Source organism: Salvia splendens, chromosome 2 (genome assembly GCF_004379255.2).
Source record: "Salvia splendens isolate huo1 chromosome 2, SspV2, whole genome shotgun sequence".
NCBI lineage: Eukaryota > Viridiplantae > Streptophyta > Magnoliopsida > Lamiales > Lamiaceae > Salvia > Salvia splendens.
The window spans coordinates 42,822,468-42,843,340 of NC_056033.1; the positions used below are offsets into that span (position 1 = coordinate 42,822,468).

Consider the following 20,873-nt stretch of genomic DNA (forward strand, 5'->3'; position numbering starts at 1 on the left):
CGCAAGAGGCGTGGTGGAAAGTCGAAACGGAACGCCTAGTGCTGCTGCAACGTTACTTCAGAGCTTCAACCAACGCTGCGCATCAGTCAACCCTTCATAACAACATGTACCTTATCTGCTAACGCAAGGTGGAAGGAGCACGTTGGACCGTCTACAAGTTTTTTCTCGAAACAAACTCCAGTTTCGTGATTTGCTCCGATAACTGCCTTTAGATCAGCGTTGTACGTCCCTACTATTTAGCTTCAGCCTATTATTTGTAATACTTTAGTTTTAGCCATTTCTACCAAATGTTGTATCCATTTATTTGTTGTAAAATGATTTGATTCATTTGGAGTCATCAATTCAAGAAAGAAACAAAACAATCCCATTTCTTATACTTGGTATCATCAAACCAATACAAGATGCAAGATTTCAATTAAATACTCTTATTACAATTCAACACATTTTTTAAAAATCAATTGTAGTTTACAATCTTACAATTTTACCCAAAGATGATTATAAGCTGGCACAAGAAGCTTATGAAACTGAGTTAGTTCTTCATCACCACTTCTTGTTTCATTCGACGATTTTAAGCAATAATCTGAGCATACAAACTCGAACAATCATCGTTCGAACTGAGGGTATAGCCAGATCAGCAGTTTCTTGTGCTATTTTCTTGACATTACTGAACATATAAGAAACCAGTAGATTCTAACATATTTCAGAAAAACAGCTGATGTTATTCAATAAATAAAAGAATGAATGTTTTTCTTCTAACAAATTTAGGCCTACAAATTCCGGTGTTGCTTAGAGCTTTACTCCTCAAGCACCACGACACGATGTTTTTCGAGTTGTTGCAACGCGTGAAGACATTCTATCTTTAGCTAAAAACACACAGACTCTTTCTAGTCATGTTATTCTGTAACACCAAAAGCCAAACCTTCTGCTTTGATGCATTGTGTTATTTGCAAGGAAATGAGTTTCCGGAATGAGTCTAACCTCGCGTCAGTCTTTGCAGCACATGACCTTTAGCGTCCGAGACCAGAATCCAACAACCTCCTTCGTCTCAGCTGAATCGGCGAACTTCGCCTTCTCAGAGAGCTCATTGAACGAGTTCACCAGATTCTGCAGCCTCGCAACGAACTCTATCAACAGAGACGTGAAGTTGGCGAGGGAGAGCGCGCTCGCGCTCTCGTAAGTCCTCACTTCACGCTCGTTCAACAGTTCATCGCCAATAACCGAGAGGCGCGATGGCCACATAGACTGTTGCCCGAGCAAGTCCTCTGCGGAGCCCCACTGGGAGGCGGAGTGATGCATGCTCATGCTCGTTTGATTGGACTCGGGGATCCACATCGTCTGCGTTGATCTCAAGTGAGCTCCATCATCCAGCGAGTTGTCTCGGAGCTCCTGAAGCATCTCGCGGTCCCCTGCTTTTTCGGGCGGTGGTTTTGTAGCATCCCAGTTCTGTGCATTCACTAAGAGATATGATTTTTGATCGATCATCATCTGTAAATCCTCTGCTGCATCGTGTATCTTCTGTAACGGATTGTCTTCCGATAGTTTCTCCATCTTTTCGACTTTGTCACCGAGCATTCTTAGCACCTTAGCTCCTTCTGTCCCGACTCTCTGAATCCCGTCCTTGAACGCTTGTCTCAACTCAGACGATGCCTGCAGCATACAAGTTTTTAGTCAAGTAACAAAACCATTTTTTTTTATTTTGGGGCCAAAATACATTAAGACACATAATTAGAATTCTAAAGGATCCGTTTGGTACACAAAATTATGATTCTATGGAATTGAATTCTAATTTAATTCCAAATTCTCTGTTTGGTAAAATAAAGTAATTGATATGAAATTCAATTTGAATAACTTGCGCGCACACACAAAACATATAGTAATACACACTGCGCGCGCAGTGTGTGTGCGTGTAGCGTATTTGATACCAAATATTGGATTTGGAATTGAATGCTTCAATTCCAATTCCACATCACAATTCTACCCAAACAGAACCTGAAGGTTCCCAAAATGAGAACCATTTTTTGAATAGCAAAAACGGTAAAAACGCAACTTCGATCCCGCGTTTGATGTATGCGGCTTCAATCCCGTGTGTGGCGTGTTCGTGCAGAATGGGGAAAACGGAATACATTCTAATATAAGTTCCAGTGAAAACGCGTTCACCAAATGCGGGTTTAAAACCGCGTACGCCAAAGTCGAAAAAAACCGCGAGAATATTAACAACAATACCTGTATTTCAGACAGTATACATCCATGCATTGCCATTACCATGAATGCACAATGCCTTAACGCACCGCTCACTTTCACGTATTCGCTCCACGGATATCTATACATCTTGTAGCGGCCGTGAGGCGGCTCCCAAACCGCGAACCCCAACTGTGACAGACAAAATGGGTAGAGATGAGTTCAGTTTTGAGTCAGAAATTTTACCCTACACATTCGTATAAAAGCATACCAACGTCTCCTCTTGGCTAGTCGACTCAACTGCAGTCCGATATCCCTTGTACAAAGGATCGTCCGAGGCCTGGTAGACCAAGATTTTCGAGGGAATCCTCGCGTACTCGACACACTGCAGGTACATATTCACACATCCTATAAATAAATGGACAGATACATCAGTTCCAAAGCGCTTGGTATGGTCTCCTTAGATATAAAGAAAACGAGTAGTTTCTAAGCTCAAAATGATGTACCTTCGATAGAACCAGCAACGCCCCTGAAATTTTTCACGACTAGTTTATGCAAATCTTCTCCGGCCCAAATGGGATAGACGCATACATTTACGATCAAACACACGCCAGCCCCAACAGCGATAAGTAGCAATCGAGAAAAAGCTGTTTGAAAGAAATGTGAACTTCCGGATATTAGCACGATGCAAAATGTCAGCAAGAACACACGGAAGCCATACTCGTACTGCTTCATGGCCGGGTACAGCTTGAGATAACTAGCGAGAAAGCCTGAAAAAGACGAAACCAAGGTGTAATCTCACACTATCGATGTTTTGAAACCAAAAACGATGATAATAGCAAAAGTGTCTGACCTGCTATGAAAATGTTGATTATAACAATGAATTCGTTTAATTGACCAGCTCTCACGGACAGCTCTGCGATGCCTAGAGCCAATGCTCCGGCTGAGAATGTTCCTAACGCACGGTTAAAGCCTTTGTTTAAGGTAGCACCTACCAGTCAAATTACAATGAATTCAGACATCGTTAAGTGTGTGTCGAAACACTAAATTGCAACCGAAACACCTTCAATGGATCGAGGAATTGAGAGTTAAACTAGAGAAAGTGACTGAAACATCAAGACTTACCAAACCAAGATAGGGATTTGTTCACATGTCTTGATTGAAAAGCAAACAACCAAAACTTCCAACACTAAAATTTATGCTAATATAATACCACTTGTATTATAACATTCAGCCTCAACCAAGCACCAAATTTAGAGCAGAGAATCAATATTCAAAATTTAACAGCAACAACCAACACAAAAAACTGAAGCAAACACCAATGCTAAACTCAAGCACACAACATAGTTAGAATATAGCCCAAATCGGTTTCTGTCTGATAAAATTCGAGGCTCTTTGAGAAAGACGAGAACCAAAACCAGAGACAAAGAAGCCCCCATTTTGGCCCCTTTCTCGGTTCGAATCTTCCCATATCACGTAGCTCAACTAAAGGGAATTACTCAAACAACAAGACTCACCTAAACAAGATAGAGATTGATTAGCAAAGAATCAAACTTGAAAAACTAAAATTCATGCACATATACTAATACAATACCAAGACAGGATGTTTTCAACAGCTATAATCCACTGAATTTAGAGCAGAGAATCAACATTCACAATTGAACAGCAACAACCAAGAGAAGGATTGAACTTTGGCCAATACAATCAATGCTAAACTCAAAACCAAGAACAATTTAGCAGTGAGAATATATCCCAAACGGAAAAGCAACACTCAGCAATGATAAACTCAAACACAGCAACAACAAGAGTGAGGAGAATATAGCAACACTCACCAATGCTAAACTCAAACACAACAACAACAGTGAGGATAGCCCAAACCGAATTCTGGCTGATGAAATTGGAGGGCTCTCTGAAAAACATGAGAACCGAAACCAGAGACAAACAAGACGCCATTTTGATAGCAAACACCACTTTTCTGGGGTCTGATCTTCCCATTTCACGTAGCTTGAACGCAGTACCCTTAACATTGTTCCACAATCTCGAAATCCTCTCTCCCGAAACTCGGAAAATCCGATGAAAACAGCCCTCGCGGACGATGTATGGATCATCCTCAGAATTTTGCTTTCGAGAGAGCAGCCTCTCCTTGCCTCGCTCCAAGAAGCTCTCCCTCAAAGATCCGTAATTTGCAGCCATCAACCACCAACAATCATAGGATGATCAAATCCTGGCTCTTCTTTCACCTTTTTAAATTGGAATGTGTGTTGATATTACTATATTGATCCACTCTGAAATTTCTTTTATTACTAAATAATAATAATAATAATAATTGGTTGATATCTTAATTGTGAAGGGACTTATGATGTACTGAGTGATGTGATGAGTGTGCTAATTATGGTTCATGCAAAGTTGCAAACATATGAATTATGAAGCATAAATTCGACGTATTCATTTAACAGTTTGAGAAAAGAAACTTACTCTTACGACGCCGTTTCAACGTATTTCATTTTGATTCCTAGAAAACGATTCATTTTCCTCGAATAAATAAATGGAATTGCATGGAGTCTAGTACTCCATACTTTAGAGATGTGGAGATGAATTAAAATGATGCTTACAATTAATGTCGCATATGCTTCCATTTTCAATGTAAAAACTGATCCAAGATTTAAAACAAAAAGGGAATGATAAAATTTCTCATTCAAACTTTATTTCTTTAAATTCCCCAAGATTGAAATTTAATATCCGGAAAAAAGGGGAAATAAGAAGAGAACTTTTATGAGTTGAGCACGACTATTTCCCATCCTTTAAATTTCGATTATAGCAATTATTTACATCACAGAGACTAAGAATAATGATTTCTATCAACAAGGTAATGGAATGAATCATTAAAATTAAATGCACAATAGAAAATGAATAGTTGTTTGGGATCGAAAAAATTTAAAATTACGTTTATCCAATTACATATAACAAAGAAAAATTAATTGGACCCATTTAAATTATTTTAAAACACACCATTATAAACGTTACACTGGTCAAATTGTAGATGAAAATTTTACAGTAATTTTAATATTTTCTATTAATACCATTTTTAAAACGAAGTGTTTATTATAGAAGTAGATGAAGTTGAAAAAAGTAGAAACACTAATCCACCACAATATACAAAGAATTGGACACCTTTGCTCATGCAATACTAGTAATTTAAATATGTAGTATGATTCACATGTGAAAAATACTGAAAGTTGAAACTTTGATAAGATTTGCTGTCTCAGAAAGTTCATACAAAGAGAGGATAACACTAAGAAAATTTCGAACAAAAATCAAGAAAGCTGGTCCAGCCCCAAAACAAAACAGATTAAACAGCTAGTAGAATCAGAAAATCACACAAACTTCCTTTTTACCTACTTCTTCTCTTCCTTCTCAGCCTCTGCTGCCCTCTTGGCTCTAACACCGACGTGACGCGCATTAGTTCGCTCCAGACGCAGCTTGTCGTATGCCCTGAATGACTTCATGACTTCTGTGACCTTCACAAGCTCAACTGATGGCTTCTCACTTACAATCGGCAAGAATGGTCCCGTTACTTGAGTGGAGGTTGCCAACTCCTCAGGTGAGGAGTCGCCAGCCTAAGGGAAAAAAAGAAAAGGTTAGCCATAAAACATCTGTGATAGCAAGCAAGACGAGATATTTGGGCCAGCATAAATACCTTAGTCTTGCGAGCACGTCTTGGGAAGACAACGAGCTTGGCCTTGAATGTTTTCAGCCTCTGGACATTGGTCTGGAACCCTTCCAAGGAACTGTTGCGACGCCTGTGATCGACTGAAATACCAACAGTTGGTGCAAGTTTCTTTGGGATGCCTGCAGCCTTTATATTGAAAGTAAAAATGAGTCAGCATTTGGAGATACTAAAGCAACAGTAAGAAGCAAACCTCAACAACTACTTCTAGTGTTATGAAAAATTGCAAGCAACCACAGCAAATGATGCAATAAATTAGGAGTAGCATAGGCAGAAAAAAGAACACAAAGCAGAGGAAACGCAAGCCATATACTATTATGGAAGAAAACTAAAATAGTGGATTCGCAAGCAAGAAAAGCATTAACAAGGGAGCTTAAATAGTCATTACAGGCTTTACAAACCCAGAACATACTGAATCACATTAAGATAAGAAAAATAAAATCTTTGATGAAATGATGCATTTTAGAGTAGGAAAACTCACCTTCAGTTCCTCTAGAGAAAATCCCCTACCAGCTCTGACCTTCATGTTGTACTTTAGAGTCTGGCCACGAACAACTGGACGAAGTGGACCAGCAGTGGGCCTTGGAAATATCTTGATAGCCTTCTGCTGTCTTGCTGAAATAGAGAAAGAGAAGCATTACAGAAGAACAAGACCAGTCCAAAGCATTTCCATTAAAAACAATTTGATGGAACAAAAATCAGTCATATCTTGAAGTCGGTACCATTTCTTCTCCTGGCCTTGCGTGCAGGCTGATTAAACCATGTCTTCACATAGTTTTGCCAATGTTTCTTGAAGTGTCCGTTGGGAATAACGTTGTTGTGCTTCATGGTTTACCTAAACATGAGGAAAGCATAAGACCAACTCTCCTAATTCAACAAATCAATTGGCACCAACATTACCATAAATGGAATCATACATGGAAAATTGAGCACACGGTAACAAAGATGGTCTTTTTATCCCTTTTTAGCACATAGATTACATGAAATAACCCATATTTGAAACATTAAACAAGGTTAATTTTCGGTATTCAGAAGGGCAAACATGAATGAGTTCTCAGCATTGAATCAGAAAACAATTCAAATTAGAACTATCTTCAAGCCTATAATGCAAAGATTCTACATTTAAACATACTCAGATCACGCAGAATCAAAAACCATATTTACACACTAAACACATCAAACAAAATCTTTCGCGCATATCATCAGGAAACGAACTAAGCGAACCATTTCCCAGCTACGGTAAACTGTAGATTAATCAGGCGAAGTTCGCAACTACAAAACTAATAATACAGAAAAATTATAAATATTAAGTGCGCTAAGCTCTAATTTGACGCAACGCATTAAACCAAAAGGATAGCTGACATTGTAGGGATTAGACTTACGGAGGCGGGGATGAGCACGGCGGACAACGGGGAGCTCCTCCTAGCTCTTTTGCTGCAAATCCTCAGAGAAATGGGCGCCTCTTCTTATATATACAGCGAAAGAAAACCCTAGATTTTGAACGGGTTTTAGGGCCTATTGGGCCGATATGCCGTAACTGAGATAGCCTTGTAAGTTATTAGCTGAGGAATTAGGCTCGTTTTAGTAATGGGCTTTATCAGCCCAATATATATTTGGTACATGATCTATACTTAATTACTGTATAGGAGTAATAATTAGTTAAGAAAATTTTAATATTAAAATTTAAAAATTATGGATCATATTTAATTATAACTATAACTATAACTATAATAGTAATGATAATATTAATTTTATTATTGTATTATTTATTATCGTTGTTATTATATTAACAGTAATATTTTATTAAGATAATTTTAATATAATTATTAAAGTATGAATTATAATAATAAAAATATTTTTATTTCTATATTAAAAATTAATAACTAGTTAAAAAAATATTAATGTAATTATAAAATTATAACTCATACTGAGAATTTTGAATCATAATAATAAAAATAATGAAAATGATTATTACTCCTTATGTTTCCAGTTATTAACTTTAATGTTATTTTTCACTTATGGATAGTCTTAAAAGTTCAAAATCATAATAAATTTTTTTTTCCCAAACACAGGATAAATAATTTATTATAGGTAATTTATCTGATATCATATTCATTAGCATTATATTTTGCTACTTAACACAATAACCTTTTATTTTATAGTATATTTTTATATAATCTAATAATATATTCCTTGGGTTTGCACAGTCTCAATGGCTTTCTTCAATATTCCTCACTAAATGAGTTTTCTACAATTTCCGACTAAAATTTGTGAAATTAAATAGCTTTTCTGGATCTATTTAAATTTATTCAAATGGGGATTTTAATTCTAAAATAGTGGAGTAGTTTCTTGTAGAGAAACATCTCAATGATAAACGCATATGAGCATGTTCTGAAATCCTTTCTTTATCTTCCGAGTTCAAAATCAATATCAGATTTTACAATCACATCTGTATCATCATCGGCGTTTAATCGCAGATAAAAGATAGAAAATTGGGAAAGGGATAAGAAAGATGAAGATCAGATTCTTCAGATTTTAAATGGAGATTAAAACTGATGGTGAATATCAAAAGAGAGAATATTACAATTTATTTGGAAAATACCAACTTCCAAATTTGGAGTTTTTTCATTTGCTATACCAGTCGGCGGTCACAACGGGATAATTCTTTTTAGTTCTAGCAATAAGATAAGATTAATAAAAAAATCGTTGACTAATTTAATGATATGCTACAAATTTGGAGTTTTTTTTTTTGGTAATTGTGTTGTATTGCCTACAAAACAACAAAAAAAATAAAAAACTACTCGTAATAAACACTATTTTCACAACATCTATCTTTACTTATATGCTTCACTTTTTGTTTCAGAGAGAGAAGCCCGTTTAATAAACTTCCCCTTGAACCTGCTCATCTTCATCTTCTTCTTCACCACAACCCCACCATTTCCCATCTTGGCCAACTTCTCCCTTCTACCTTCCACATCAGCACGAATAACCGAGTCCCGTTTCTCATCTGAGAGCAGGGCAAGCCTAGCAAACTTCCTCGGTCTCACCTCCCCCATCCTCTCCCTGATGTCGCTGAATGCAGGAACGAGCCCCCGTCTGATGTAGCATCCCTCGAGGAGCTGCATCGAGTTAGTCTCCGGGGGCAGAGGGGTGTCCTTCAGCTCGAGATCCGAGCAAAACGCAGAGTCTTTCAACCACAGCCTCAAGGAATGTGCTTTGGCAATGAGGACTCCAGTCCTTGTTTTACATGGTAAGAAAGGAGACCCCATCTCCCAAAGGTAGGCCTTCAAAGTGCTGTTCAACGAGACTTTGTTGTATACTGCATTTCCTGTGATCAGGACGACGGACTTTGGAGATTCCGGGAAGCCTTCCAACGATGCATCCTGTGGGAGAAAAAGGGTCGAAGAGCAAGAAATTCAGTGTTCAATCTAGTGAACTGTCAAATAAGAAACATTTCAAGAAAAGATTTATGCTTCCAACAAAAAAAAGGTGTCTAAATCTCAAGCTGCCATGATCAAAAGCCAATTCTCTCGAAACACTATAAAGCAAGAAACTCATGGAAGATGCAGTTTGATATATTTCAAGAATTGGAAATTTTAAGTATTGCTTGGTTAGATGTAACTGAAGAACGAAGAACGAAAAAAATTAGCAGTATCAAGGCATGAGTCCCGGCAAGGAAATTGACATCAACCCAGCACACAACGTATCTGAAAACATCGAGAGAGCTTAAGAGAAAAGCATTTGCCTGCATGTGATCAAGCCATAATGTAAGAGCAACAAGAGCAGCACCGGCAGATAGCTTTCTGAAGTCGGCCCCCCAATCCTTGTCAGCCACCCTGCAAGCCATATCAAAACTGAATGAACAAATCGCAAGGATATAATACAGAAGTTATTTTGAGACATAAAGGATTCGTTGCAGATCATCAGTATACAAGCATAAGCAGTAAACTGGAAGCAATAAGTGATTTTCAAGTAACTAAGTTACTCTTCTTGTTTAACTTACCTCTTTAATTTGTCAAAGAACATAATTCAATATATTTCCACAACTCTTGAAATAAACGAAGGCTACAAAAGCTGGAAGCAATAACAGATTTTAGTAGCTACCTGAAAACATCTTTGTGATAGATGTTTCTCTTAACTGCCAGTTGGAAAATCCATGTGGCAGTTGCGCGGCGCTCAAAAGCCCACAGCATATCTTCCAACGCATTGACAAAGTGAAATGCTGCATTGTCCTCTACAGGTTCCAGATTCTTGAGATAGCAGTCTAGCTCTGACAGCAGCGACATAGAATTATCCGTCAAGAGCCTGTGAAAAAGGACGAATCTTAGTTCACGAAAGCGTAATTAACAGATAAACTCCACTTTCCAAAGATAGAAATAGAAACATTGCCTTAATGGCAGTTGAAAACCAGCATCTCCAATGGCATTTAGTAGCATAGTGGCTTCACCGAAGCTGTGACACAGACTAGCTGCCCGAACGAAACAAGTCCATATCCTGTGGTCCGGATTCAAGCCCTCATTTCTCAACTCCTCAAGCTTCTGGATGCCAACATCAAGATCACCATTCTTGAGGTAAGCATCTATCACTGAACTATATGATAACGTGCCAAGATCCGAACCAGTAGCCTTTAAACTATTAAGCACTTTTTCAGCTTCCTCTGGACGCCCTGAGCTTCCGTATGAAGTCATAAGCAGGTGCATCGTAGCAGCAGTGGGTTCAATTCCTGATTCTTTCATGGTCACCAACAAATTTTCTGCTTTAGCGTGGTTCCCAAATGTTCGGTACATTTTCATCATCAAGTGATAAAACGACCGGTCTAGCTTGTTCCCCTCTGATTTTAGGCCATCAAAGAGCTCTTCAGCTTGCTCAATCATCATCTTCTTACAAAATGCTGCTACCAAGCTCTTGTAGGTGTCTGATTGCGGTTTAAAACCAAGCCTTCTCATTTCATGCATCAATAAAGCAGCTTCTTCGGGCCTACAGTCTCTACAATACATTAGGATTAGAGTACTGTAAGTTTCCTCATCCGGTTTCAGTTCACGTTCTTGAAGTCGTTGGTATATTTGAACTGTCTTCTTATAATCCTCTATTTGTGTATACATCTTAAGCAACATATTGTATATAACAAGATCAGGAGTGAATCCTGCTCTCTCCATCTCAGAAACTATAGCCTCGACATCCATTACCTGTCTCGCCCTTGACAACAGCCCGATCATAACCTTGTACAGATGCATAGTAGGAAGATAGCCTGCAGCTTTCATTCCATTGTATATCTTCTTCACCTCAAACACGTTTCCAGATTGGGCGAATGCCTCGAGCATCAAAATAATCGAACTCTTACTAATCTTGAACCCCATATCTTGAAGATCCTGAATCACAACATAAAGCTCATCTAATCTCCCATCAACAACCAGTGCCTGCAGCAATAAGTTCATTGTATCAACCGTTGGGGAGGGCCCGTCTCTCATCATTGTATTAAAAGCAGCTCTTGCTTTCTCATAACAACCACTCAAAGCATAGGCTTCAAGCAACGAGTTCCAGACCTTACGGTCCAGAATTTTGCATTTCTGCCTCAGCTTTCGAACGACACTCTCGGCCTTCTCCAGTTTCTTCACTTTTCCATAAGCTTCGACAAGAGCAGTACAAACGGATGTATCATGAAGAGGAATACCCTTTATCTCCGCCTGCTCGTACAAATGATGACCTGTCTCAGGAAGACCTAACTTACAATAAGAAAGGGACATTGTCTGATACACTTTCGCTGAAGGCTCAATCCCATAGAATCTCATATCTGAATATATCTGAGAAACTTCAACCAAGCGCTCGTTCTCTGCACACGACACAATTAGGTATTCATACATAGCAGAGCTCCCTTCAAACATAAAAACGCTGTTACTTTTGTGATATTCGTCTAAAGCAGCATCTAACTGACTAGCATTGCAATGAATAACAACCAAAGCCTCAGCTATCAACTGCTCAGATCCGGGCGCATTTTCCTGCACAAAATTTAGTAGCTCTATAGCTTCAGAATGCCGCCCGGATAAACTATATGAACCCAAAATTGATAGCAAATTCTCCTGATTAACTGTAGAGTTCTTCATAACTGCAAGCCTTAACTTTTCTGCAGCAAAATCATAGCAACCTGCTTTTGCAAGTAATGCAGAAATCCTCTCTGAGCTCAAGCCAAGAAGTTCTTCTAGATGCTCAACTACTTTCTGGATAAATCTTTCGTTGCTCTCTCCTGCAAGTACACGGACCAGTGCTTCGTACATGCCAAGATCGGGGACATAACCATCAGAAACCATATCCTGGTACAACATTACTGCCTTCTTTGTGTTCTTCGACCTCATATGCACATCCAGCATGACTCCATATGCAAGCCTATCCGGCTTAATCCCAGAACGGATCATGCAATCATACGTCTCCTCTGCCTGAGCTCGCTGTCCAGCTTTGGCATAGCCACATATCAAAGCACTGTAAGTTCGTAGTGTAGGCCTCACACCGGTATCCAGCATCTCAGACATGACATCTGCAGCTTCCCCCATCTTGTTTGCTTTCCCTAATGAGTCGATGAGGACAGTATACGTCACTGCATCAGGATGCCGGCCAGAGGATTGCAACTCTCTGTAAGTCTGCAAGGCGAGGTCGTGCCTCCCTTGCTTCCCATACATGCTGATTATGGTGTTGTAAGTCATCTCATCTTTTACAAACCCCATCTCCAGAAATTCTTGACATATCTCCTTCACCTTCACCACATTCCCTTCTCTTGCAAATGCGTAGAGCAGAGAATTGTATGTCACTGCGTCTGGCAAGAAGCTCTTCGAATGGAGCTCTTTAAAGAGGCGCTCTGCCTCACCAGAGAGCCCACATCTCCCATACACCGAGATCATGGCATTGTACGTCCACAAATCCGGCTGACATCCATGCTCCTCCATGTCATTGAAGATCTTCACAGCCTCCTCCAAATTAGATTCCCGCGAGCATCCACTGATCAGAGTGTTGTACGTGATGATGTCTGGCCTTATCCCCGATCTCCTCACTTCACCAAGAAGCTCAATCCCCAAATTCGGAGCCATCGGCCCTGATCTAAGCCGCGCATTGATCAAGGTGTTGAAACTAACAAGGTCCGGCTCGCACCCTCGCTCACGCATCAAGTCCAGCAGCTCCTTAACCTTAAGAAACCGGCCATTTCTCGCATAAACTCCCATCATCGCGTTGTAAACTTGGACCGTATTCCCCACAGCCGATTCAGCTCGAGTGTACATCTCCACAGCTAAACCTTCTTGATTGGCTTTCCCAAGCACGGAGAGAATCGTGGCCAGCATCCTAGCATTCGGCGCATACCAATGGCGAAGATTCAACCACTCGTAAACCTCCAACGCCCTCTGCCAGCTCGACCGCCCCACCCCTTTCACAACGAAGCAGAAATCAGTCGGCGTCATCTGCACCATCTTCTCATCCAAAACATCCGCTACGAATTCATCCGATTTCAGCTCCAATATCCTATCCGTCAAGAACTGAACCCTCTTCCGCCAGTCCTTGGCCCTCTTCAACGCCAGCTTGTTCATTTTCTTCACTCTGTTCCTGCTAGGCCTTTCGTCGAACACCTCGTCTGCACCCGCAGACCCCCTTTCCTCGTCCACAATCTCATCTCTAACCTCGGGAATCGGCGTTTTCAAGTGAGGCCACCTCACAGACGGCGAGGCTCTGTAATAGGTGAATGCTGGCGCGGTTTCTTGCTCGTTTGTGGAAGTAGAAGTCGAGCAGCAAGAGAAGGAGGTGTCTTTTCTTTGCGTCTTTGAATTTCTGCTCGAGTTCAACGGCGGCGTAGCGAATCCCAGAATTCCGGTGCTTGCCATGTTTAACATGGAATTTTTGTTTGATTTACATGTGCTGTTGTTGGAGTGGAGACATATCAGTTTCAAGAAATGGAATTGAAGATTGTATTCAGCTCCTTTTTTGGGGTCAATTACATAATAAGAGAAGTTGAGGAGATGCTTCGAATATAGTAGGGAATTATCTGATTCAGTCACTACTCCATTTTTCAAGATGCCACACATTTTAAAGATTAAAAATTACTTAAATTCAATTCAACTTTGCAAAAATTTAACAATTCTAAAAAAATCTAATTATATTTATTTATTAACAAGATGCCACACATTTTAGTATTCCATCCGTCCCACCTTAAGTGATCAACTTTCTATTTTGGATTGTCTCATCTCAAGTGATTGATTTCATTTTTTTAGCTAAAAACAAAGCTTTAATCATATCTTACTTTATTCCTTCTCTCTTATTTTATTCTATTTTTCTTATTTTTTTTCTCTTTATCTCTCTTACTTTTTCCTCTCTCATACTTTACTCTCTCCACTTTAACTCAATACATATCATTTTCTTAATTTTCGTGTCGAAAAGAAATCCATCACATGAGATGGGACCGAGGGAGTAGTAATTTTTAATAAACAAAAGAGAAATGAAAGATAGAGAAAAGTGTTAGATATACTGATATTGGAATAAAGCTCCTCATTGAATACATTCTTAATTCTCAAATTTAACTAAGTAAAGTACTCCATATGTCCCATTAGAAATGGAAGGTTTTCCTTTTTAGATTGTCTCACTAAAAATGAAACGTTTTTTTAAAATGGAAACAATTTCCTCTCTATTTTTTCATCTCTCTTCATTAACTCACAAAACAACACTGCATAAAATCTCGTGCTGAAAACTAAATGTTTCATATTTATTGGAACGGAGGGAGTATAATTTAATGTCAAGTCACAAAAATAAACCTATAACTTTCAAAATTGTGAAGGATCCAAAAGCCACCACTCCGCTAGTTGTTGTTATAGATAATAAAAATGATCCAGTCTTTAGCATAATTTAAGGTTATATATCTTAAATACTCATTTAATAATTCAACCAAAAAAAAAAGAAAATGAGGAAAATGAAGAGAAAATAAATGAATACTGAGGGGCCAAACTGTAATTTAAGTACAAAAGAGATTTCAATTTACCGTTCAATTTCGCGCGGTTGGAAAGCAGCTAAGCTATGGAATTGCAGCATATGAAGCTTCATAGACCTCACTCCCTCCTAAGTCTCCACAAATTTACACTCGTTCTTCCCCTCTTCTTCAAATTCAGCCGAAAATTCTCAAAACCCCTCTCATTAAGCTCCTCGGGAAGCAAATTAACGAAAGATTACGATCCAGAACTGTTTAATTTATCACGGAATGCTGTTTCCCAGCATTCAAATTTCAATTGTCAGGAGATTTCATGGGATACCTACAACGATATGCTGTGCGAAATGTGCGAGGAAGGAGAACTCGACTACGCCATGGCTCTGCTCTCTCAGATGGAGGCGCTGGGTTATCGCCCCAATTCGGCGTCGTATTCAAGTTTGATAGCTAGCCTCGGAGACGTCGGGAGGACGCTGGAGGCGGACGCGATATTCCAGGAAATGGTTATCTCGGGCGGTAGGCCGAAGATCGGGCTGTTGAATTTGATGCTCAGAAGCTGTTTGATGAAAGGCCTGTTAGATTTGTCTGACAAAGTTCTGCGCGCGATTGATGAAATGGGATTGGAGAGGAATCGTAGGACGTTTGAGGTCTTGATCGAATACTATGTCAGTGCAGGGCGCTTGAACGATACGTGGCTGGTGCTTGCTGAGATGAAGAGGAGAGGGTACCAGCCGAATTCGTATGTGTATAGTAAGATCATCGAGATTTATAGGGATAACGGGATGTGGAAGAAGGCGATGGGGGTTGTGGCAGAGATACGGGCGATGGGGATGGTGATGGATAGGAGGATATATGGTAGCATCGTTGACACTTTTGCGAGATATGGTGAGTTGGGAGATGCTTTGGAAGTGTTTGAGAAGATGCAAGAGGATTGCATAGAGCCGGATGTTAAAATATGGAATTCTTTGATCCAATGGCATTGTAAATTCGGAGAGACTGATGGTGCTGTGAGGTTGTTTGGTAGGATGCAGGAACAGGGGATTTATCCTGATCCGAAGATTTTCATGACGATCATCTCCCGTTTGGGGGAGCAGGGTAAGTGGGACGTGATAAGAAGAGTTTTCGAAAGTATGAAGGGGAAAGGACACCAGAGGAGTGGAGCCATCTACGCGGTTCTTGTTGATATATACGGGCAGTACGGGAAATCCCAAAATGCTGAGGATAGTGTAATGGCGCTGAAATTGGAAGGTGTTCAGCTTGATCCTAGCATGTTTTGTGTTCTGGCAAATGCTTATGCTCAGCAGGTTTCATTATCTTTTGCTCGTTCGTAGTTAATCTTTCATAATATGTGGGGTTTGTTGAGCTATATGTGGATTTAGTATTTAGTTATAAGGAAGCTTTGCTATTTAAGATTGTGTGGTGTCAAATGAGTCACATATTTCATGAATGGCTTTTAAAAAAGATGATCTTTGCGTGCTAGCAGATCAATCATACAATGAGAATAGAGCTTTTTTTGCTTAATTTGTTGTTTTTGTAAAAAAGCTATGATTTAGGATAAGATAATAGCTAGAATCTATACACGAACTTGGATATTTTGCGCTTTCTACCCCCTTAAAACAATCGGGGTTTGAGTGTTTTGTTACTTGTTTCCAACTTCATCTGCGCGTCTGTAAATAGTGATGGTGTGGTGTTTGTTTATCGGGGGTAATTATAGTTGAGTTGCAATATAATTTCAAGAACATATACATCAATTTGGATATTTCGCGCTTTCTACCTCTTTAAAAAATCAGGTTTTCACCGTCTTGTTATTCTTCTTTCCAACTTCAATTGCACGTCTGCGAAAATATATGGTGATGACACTGAAATTCGGATGATTGCGGTTGTATGACTCTGATCTGAGTTGTGTGTCCTCGATACTCAGGGATTATGCGAACAAACTGTCAAGGTACTGCAGCTCATGGAGGCGGAGGGAATGGAAATGAACCTAATAATGCTGAACGTTTTGATCAACTCGTTTGCAGTTGCTGGACGGCATATCGAAGCGCTATCGGTCTACCACCACATGAGAGAGAGTGTGAGTTCACAAATTTTTGTATCTGTTGTATGATTAAGCTCTGATTTTTCCTTAAAATAACTGTGTTATTGTTGCTTGTGAAGGGTATCAGCCCTGATGTTGTGACATATAGTACTCTAATGAAAGCCTTTTTGTGGGCCAAGAAATTTGATCAGGTTAGCAATTTGTGATCCAAATAACAAACTATGTGTGTGTTTTCTCATTATATTCTTAAACTCAGAGATCAATCAGTTCACCGAAAGAGACTAATTTGACAGTGGCATCTCTCTCTGTCCCCAATAGGTCCCAAAGATATACAATGAAATGGAGGCTTCAGGATGCTCACCGGATAGAAAAGCCCGCGAAATGCTGAAATCGGCCCTGCTTGTTCTCGAACAAAGGCAATCGTAGTGCGAGCTCGTTCGCCTGGATTCTTCCAGACACACCAGACATCACACTTGAGGGGGCTACGATTAGTTATACACCCTTGTTCCATAGAAGTATTTAAGATGATTGATGGATGTATATAGGTTGTTGTTTTTGTTTGATTTTATGGAATCAACATCGGTATGGGTGCTTTTTTCCATTTTTTTCATTTTTATTAATATATATGAGTTTAATTAGAATAACCATTTAATAAATTTAATGAAATTAGTATTTTAATTAAGTAATGGTAACAGTGACTCAGACGCCCTGTCTTGGGCGTCAAAATTTTTGTAATCCTTGTGGATGATGGTCTCAGGTTGGAATTTATTGACTTGCAGATAACATAATTTATCGTCATTAGATTTTTAGGCATCTTGTGGATTGAATAATGTCACATAGAATATTGTTAGAACTAGTAGTTACTATACTAGATTGTGACAGATTTAACTCTTATCTTCCTAAAGTAGTAATCAGCATCAAAATAATTCAGCATGAAAAGTGACAGAAATGAACGGAGAGAAACTAACTTCGTACACAAAAAAAGACAAAAAAAGGCCAAAGCATATATTCACAAGAAAGAGATAACATCATAACATCAAAGAAATTATCTCTCTCTCTCACACACACCTACTAAAGCAGTATTATCTCCAGCACTTTAGGTTAAAAACACAGCTTTTTTTTATTAATAATAGATGGAAGATAGAATCTAGCTATGCCACTCATGGCTGGACGGGAGGCTTTTCCAGGTCCTCGAGAGGGCGGAAGAATGCCTTCTCCTCCAACACCGAGCCCCCGTCCGATGTACCTTCAGCGCTGCTGCCCGGACGCAGGTTCTCATCCGTTGCAGGCCCGAACACCCCCGTCTTAGGGTGAGGAGCCCAGTACTCGTCTGGCTGAGGTGGGATCACATTGTCCGGGACCACAGTCGAGTTCACATTCTCCTCCGGGTTCTTGTCATATGCTGAAGCTTGCACACTCCTGTTGTATACATACATTGTGCAAGATATGCAAATAATTAAAGATTTAGTTGAAATTATTCCATGCTGCATAATATGATTGTCACGTGATAAACAATATGCAATTTGGGACAAGATTCATCTCCAATTCGACGATTATTTCACTCATTTTACCCCTAATTATGGGATGAAATTTTTTTTTTAAAGAATTAGCATTCAAGAACAAGAACATAGTTCAAAATAATTGTTGAGAAAACCGGGTAATTTTCTCTCAAATAGTGAAATGAACCGATTCAGTAATTTCAGAGTTAACCCACTGGGGTCTACTCGATAAAATTACTTCTCCAAATAAATTCTTTGGAAAGACTGGCGAGGACACTGTCCCTCTTAAATACCAGATTCCTAACAGAATTTATCAGTCGGTGTATTTATCACAATATAAAAACACCCAAAAGAACCGTACAAAACACTACTACCAAACCCGCAAATAATATTGAATACAATACTACTACAGAAAATAAACCCAGAAATAAATGCGGAACAAAATAGATAATAAAGAAAGAACACACCCGGAACTTTGATAACGGAGTTCGGCCAAATTGCCTACGTCTCCGAGCACCCTCTGCAGAGCCCACTTATATATTTAAATGGAGAAGAGTACAATTTGGGATAATTTACAAAGTGGGGGGTGAGCTCCTTTTATAGGCAGCCACACCCCCAAACAATTATCAACCCACCGATGTGGGATTTGGATTTTGGCAAATTTCAACAAATCTCCACCTTGACAAAATTTCAAATCCCACCGAACACAAATCTTCTCCACCAAAACAAACGACTCGCGGTGCTTTCATATTGGCGCAGTCAAGCGCCAGCTCCAAATCGCAGAATATTAACCAAGTCCAAACAATGTTCAAACTTGCCTCTCGTCACCACCTTGGTCAACATATCTGCAGGATTCTCCAAAGTTGGAACCTTTCTGATGACAACTTCCTCTTCTTCGAGAATTTCCCGCACAAAATGATAGCGAACATCAATGTGCTTCGTCCTTGCATGAAAGACCTGATTCTTTGCTAAATGAATAGCACTCTGGCTGTCAGAATATACTTCAAGTTGTTTCTGACCAACACCCAATTCTTTCAGCAACCCATGAAGCCAAATCGCCTCCTTCACAGCTTCAGTAATGGCCATGTACTCTGCCTCTGTTGTAGACAAAGCTACCGTTGACTGCAAGGTAGACTTCCAACTAACTGGCGCATTCGCTAAAGTGAACAAATAGCCAGTAGTAGATCTTCGCTTATCCAAATCACCAGCATAGTCGGAATCACAATATCCAACTGCAAAATGACCAAGTGATTTATCCTGCTCAAACAACAAACCAATATCTACAGTATCTTTGATATACCGCAGAATCCATTTCACAGCTTGCCAATGACCCTTTCCTGGATCATGCATGTATCTGCTCACAGTACCAACGGCCTGTGAAATGTCTGGTCTTGTACACACCATTGCATACATCAAGCTTCCAACTGCATTAGCATAGGGAACCTTCGCCATATATTCTCGCTCATCTTCCGTATTTGGAGATAACTGAGAACTAAGTTTCAAATGAGGAGCAAGTGGGGTACTTACAGGTTTGGAATCATCATTTATACCAAAACGCTGTAGTACTTTGGTCAAATACTGCTTCTGTGTCAGCCAAAGCTTGCCTCCTTCTCTATCTCTTGTTATCTCCATGCCGAGAATCTTCTTGGCTTCCCCCAAATCCTTCATCTCGAACTCTTTACTCAACTGAGCCTTCAATCTGTCAATTTCAACTTGGCTCTTTGATGCTATCAGCATATCATCAACGTATAAGAGTAGGTAGATGTAGGAACCATCTTGAAGTCTGCGCAAATACACACAGTGGTCGTATTTGCTTCTTGTGTACATCTGATCCTTCATAAACTTGTCAAACCGTTTGTACCACTGTCTTGAAGACTGCTTCAATCCGTACAACGATTTGTTCAACTTGCAAACCCAATTTTCTTTACCAGCAACCTTGAATCCCTCCGGTTGGGTCATATAGATTTCCTCCTTCAGATCACCGTGTAAAAACGCGGTCTTCACATCAAGTTGAGCTAGCTCCAAATTCAACTGCGCTACCAAAGCCAACAAAATTCTAATGGAGGAATGTTTAACAACAGGAGAAAATACCTCATTGTAATCAATTCCCTCCTTCTGGGCGTAGCCTTTAGCTACCAATCTTGCTTTGTAGCGAACATCATCTCTGTCAGGAAATCCCTCTTTCTTTGCAAAAACCCATTTACATCCAATTGCCTTCCTGCCTTTCGGCAATGGCATCAGCTTCCACGTCTTGTTCTTCTGAAGAGATTGCATCTCTTCTTCCAAAGCACCTTTCCAACCATCGCTTTCTGAACTTTCAATAGCTTTCGAAAAGATACATGGAACATCATCAACAACTGGAAGCGCATATGCTACCATATCCGCAAATCGAGCAGGTTTCTTGTTTTCCCGCCTCGTTCGCCTAACTGCAATTGGCTCTGATTGCTGCGAAGGTTCTTGGGGTGGAACCTCTTCATCATC

General features: G+C 39.7%; 4 protein-coding genes across 5 annotated transcripts; 1 reads left to right on the forward strand and 3 right to left on the reverse strand.

Moving 5' to 3' along the window:
- Nucleotides 1–730: 730 nt before the first annotated feature.
- LOC121793006 (aluminum-activated malate transporter 4-like) lies at nt 731–4,410 on the reverse strand. The gene is made up of 6 exons (XM_042191182.1): nt 4,011–4,410; nt 3,032–3,169; nt 2,685–2,948; nt 2,450–2,586; nt 2,224–2,370; nt 731–1,647 (listed from the first exon to the last, which is right to left on the reverse strand). The coding sequence occupies exons 1-6, from the start codon at nt 4,369–4,371 to the stop codon at nt 985–987; spliced, it is 1,710 nt and encodes a 569-aa protein (XP_042047116.1). The 5' UTR covers nt 4,372–4,410; the 3' UTR covers nt 731–984.
- A 995-nt stretch (nt 4,411–5,405) lies between these two features.
- On the reverse strand, nt 5,406–7,417 carry LOC121793007 (60S ribosomal protein L13-1-like). Its single transcript, XM_042191184.1, has 5 exons — nt 7,288–7,417; nt 6,628–6,740; nt 6,387–6,520; nt 5,876–6,034; nt 5,406–5,795 (listed from the first exon to the last, which is right to left on the reverse strand). Exons 2-5 carry the CDS (start codon nt 6,731–6,733, stop codon nt 5,574–5,576), a joined length of 621 nt encoding a protein of 206 aa, XP_042047118.1. The 5' UTR covers nt 6,734–6,740; nt 7,288–7,417; the 3' UTR covers nt 5,406–5,573.
- Nucleotides 7,418–8,591: 1,174 nt separating this feature from the next.
- LOC121793005 (pentatricopeptide repeat-containing protein At3g18110, chloroplastic-like) lies at nt 8,592–13,913 on the reverse strand. Its single transcript, XM_042191181.1, has 4 exons — nt 10,295–13,913; nt 10,010–10,210; nt 9,651–9,741; nt 8,592–9,288 (listed from the first exon to the last, which is right to left on the reverse strand). Exons 1-4 carry the CDS (start codon nt 13,771–13,773, stop codon nt 8,740–8,742), a joined length of 4,320 nt encoding a protein of 1,439 aa, XP_042047115.1. The 5' UTR covers nt 13,774–13,913; the 3' UTR covers nt 8,592–8,739.
- A 1,017-nt stretch (nt 13,914–14,930) lies between these two features.
- On the forward strand, nt 14,931–17,531 carry LOC121767486 (pentatricopeptide repeat-containing protein CRP1, chloroplastic-like). 2 transcript variants are annotated; one of them, XR_006043125.1, is made up of 4 exons: nt 14,931–16,103; nt 16,777–16,929; nt 17,013–17,084; nt 17,212–17,531. XR_006043125.1 is itself a non-coding variant. In XM_042163758.1 (4 exons), exons 1-4 carry the CDS (start codon nt 14,948–14,950, stop codon nt 17,317–17,319), a joined length of 1,545 nt encoding a protein of 514 aa, XP_042019692.1. In that variant the 5' UTR covers nt 14,931–14,947; the 3' UTR covers nt 17,320–17,494. The 2 variants fall into 2 exon arrangements, 1 of the variants encoding a protein (XP_042019692.1); XM_042163758.1 differs by having other exon boundaries at nt 14,931–16,159; nt 17,212–17,494.
- The last annotated feature ends 3,342 nt before the right edge of the window (nt 17,532–20,873 follow it).

Excerpts from the sequence above, each read along its gene's own strand:
- LOC121793006 (XM_042191182.1), bottom strand. The coding sequence starts at position 4,371 with ATGGCTGCAAATTACGGATCTTTGAGGGAGAGCTTCTTGGAGCGAGGC. Across the intron at positions 2,949-3,031 it reads AATCAACATTTTCATAGCAG|GCTTTCTCGCTAGTTATCTC; the intron begins GTCAGACACTTT and ends CGTCTTTTTCAG. Across the intron at positions 1,648-2,223 it reads GTATACTGTCTGAAATACAG|GCATCGTCTGAGTTGAGACA; the intron begins GTATTGTTGTTA and ends TGTATGCTGCAG.
- LOC121793007 (XM_042191184.1), bottom strand. The coding sequence starts at position 6,733 with ATGAAGCACAACAACGTTATTCCCAACGGACACTTCAAGAAACATTGG. Across the intron at positions 6,035-6,386 it reads TTTCTCTAGAGGAACTGAAG|GCTGCAGGCATCCCAAAGAA; the intron begins GTGAGTTTTCCT and ends TTCAATATAAAG. Across the intron at positions 5,796-5,875 it reads GACGTGCTCGCAAGACTAAG|GCTGGCGACTCCTCACCTGA; the intron begins GTATTTATGCTG and ends TTTTTCCCTTAG.
- LOC121793005 (XM_042191181.1), bottom strand. The coding sequence starts at position 13,773 with ATGTTAAACATGGCAAGCACCGGAATTCTGGGATTCGCTACGCCGCCG. Across the intron at positions 10,211-10,294 it reads GGTTTTCAACTGCCATTAAG|GCTCTTGACGGATAATTCTA; the intron begins GCAATGTTTCTA and ends CCTTTTTCACAG. Across the intron at positions 9,742-10,009 it reads TATCACAAAGATGTTTTCAG|GGTGGCTGACAAGGATTGGG; the intron begins GTAGCTACTAAA and ends TATGGCTTGCAG.
- LOC121767486 (XM_042163758.1), top strand. The coding sequence starts at position 14,948 with ATGGAATTGCAGCATATGAAGCTTCATAGACCTCACTCCCTCCTAAGT. Across the intron at positions 16,160-16,776 it reads CAAATGCTTATGCTCAGCAG|GGATTATGCGAACAAACTGT; the intron begins GTTTCATTATCT and ends CTCGATACTCAG. Across the intron at positions 16,930-17,012 it reads ACCACCACATGAGAGAGAGT|GGTATCAGCCCTGATGTTGT; the intron begins GTGAGTTCACAA and ends TTGCTTGTGAAG.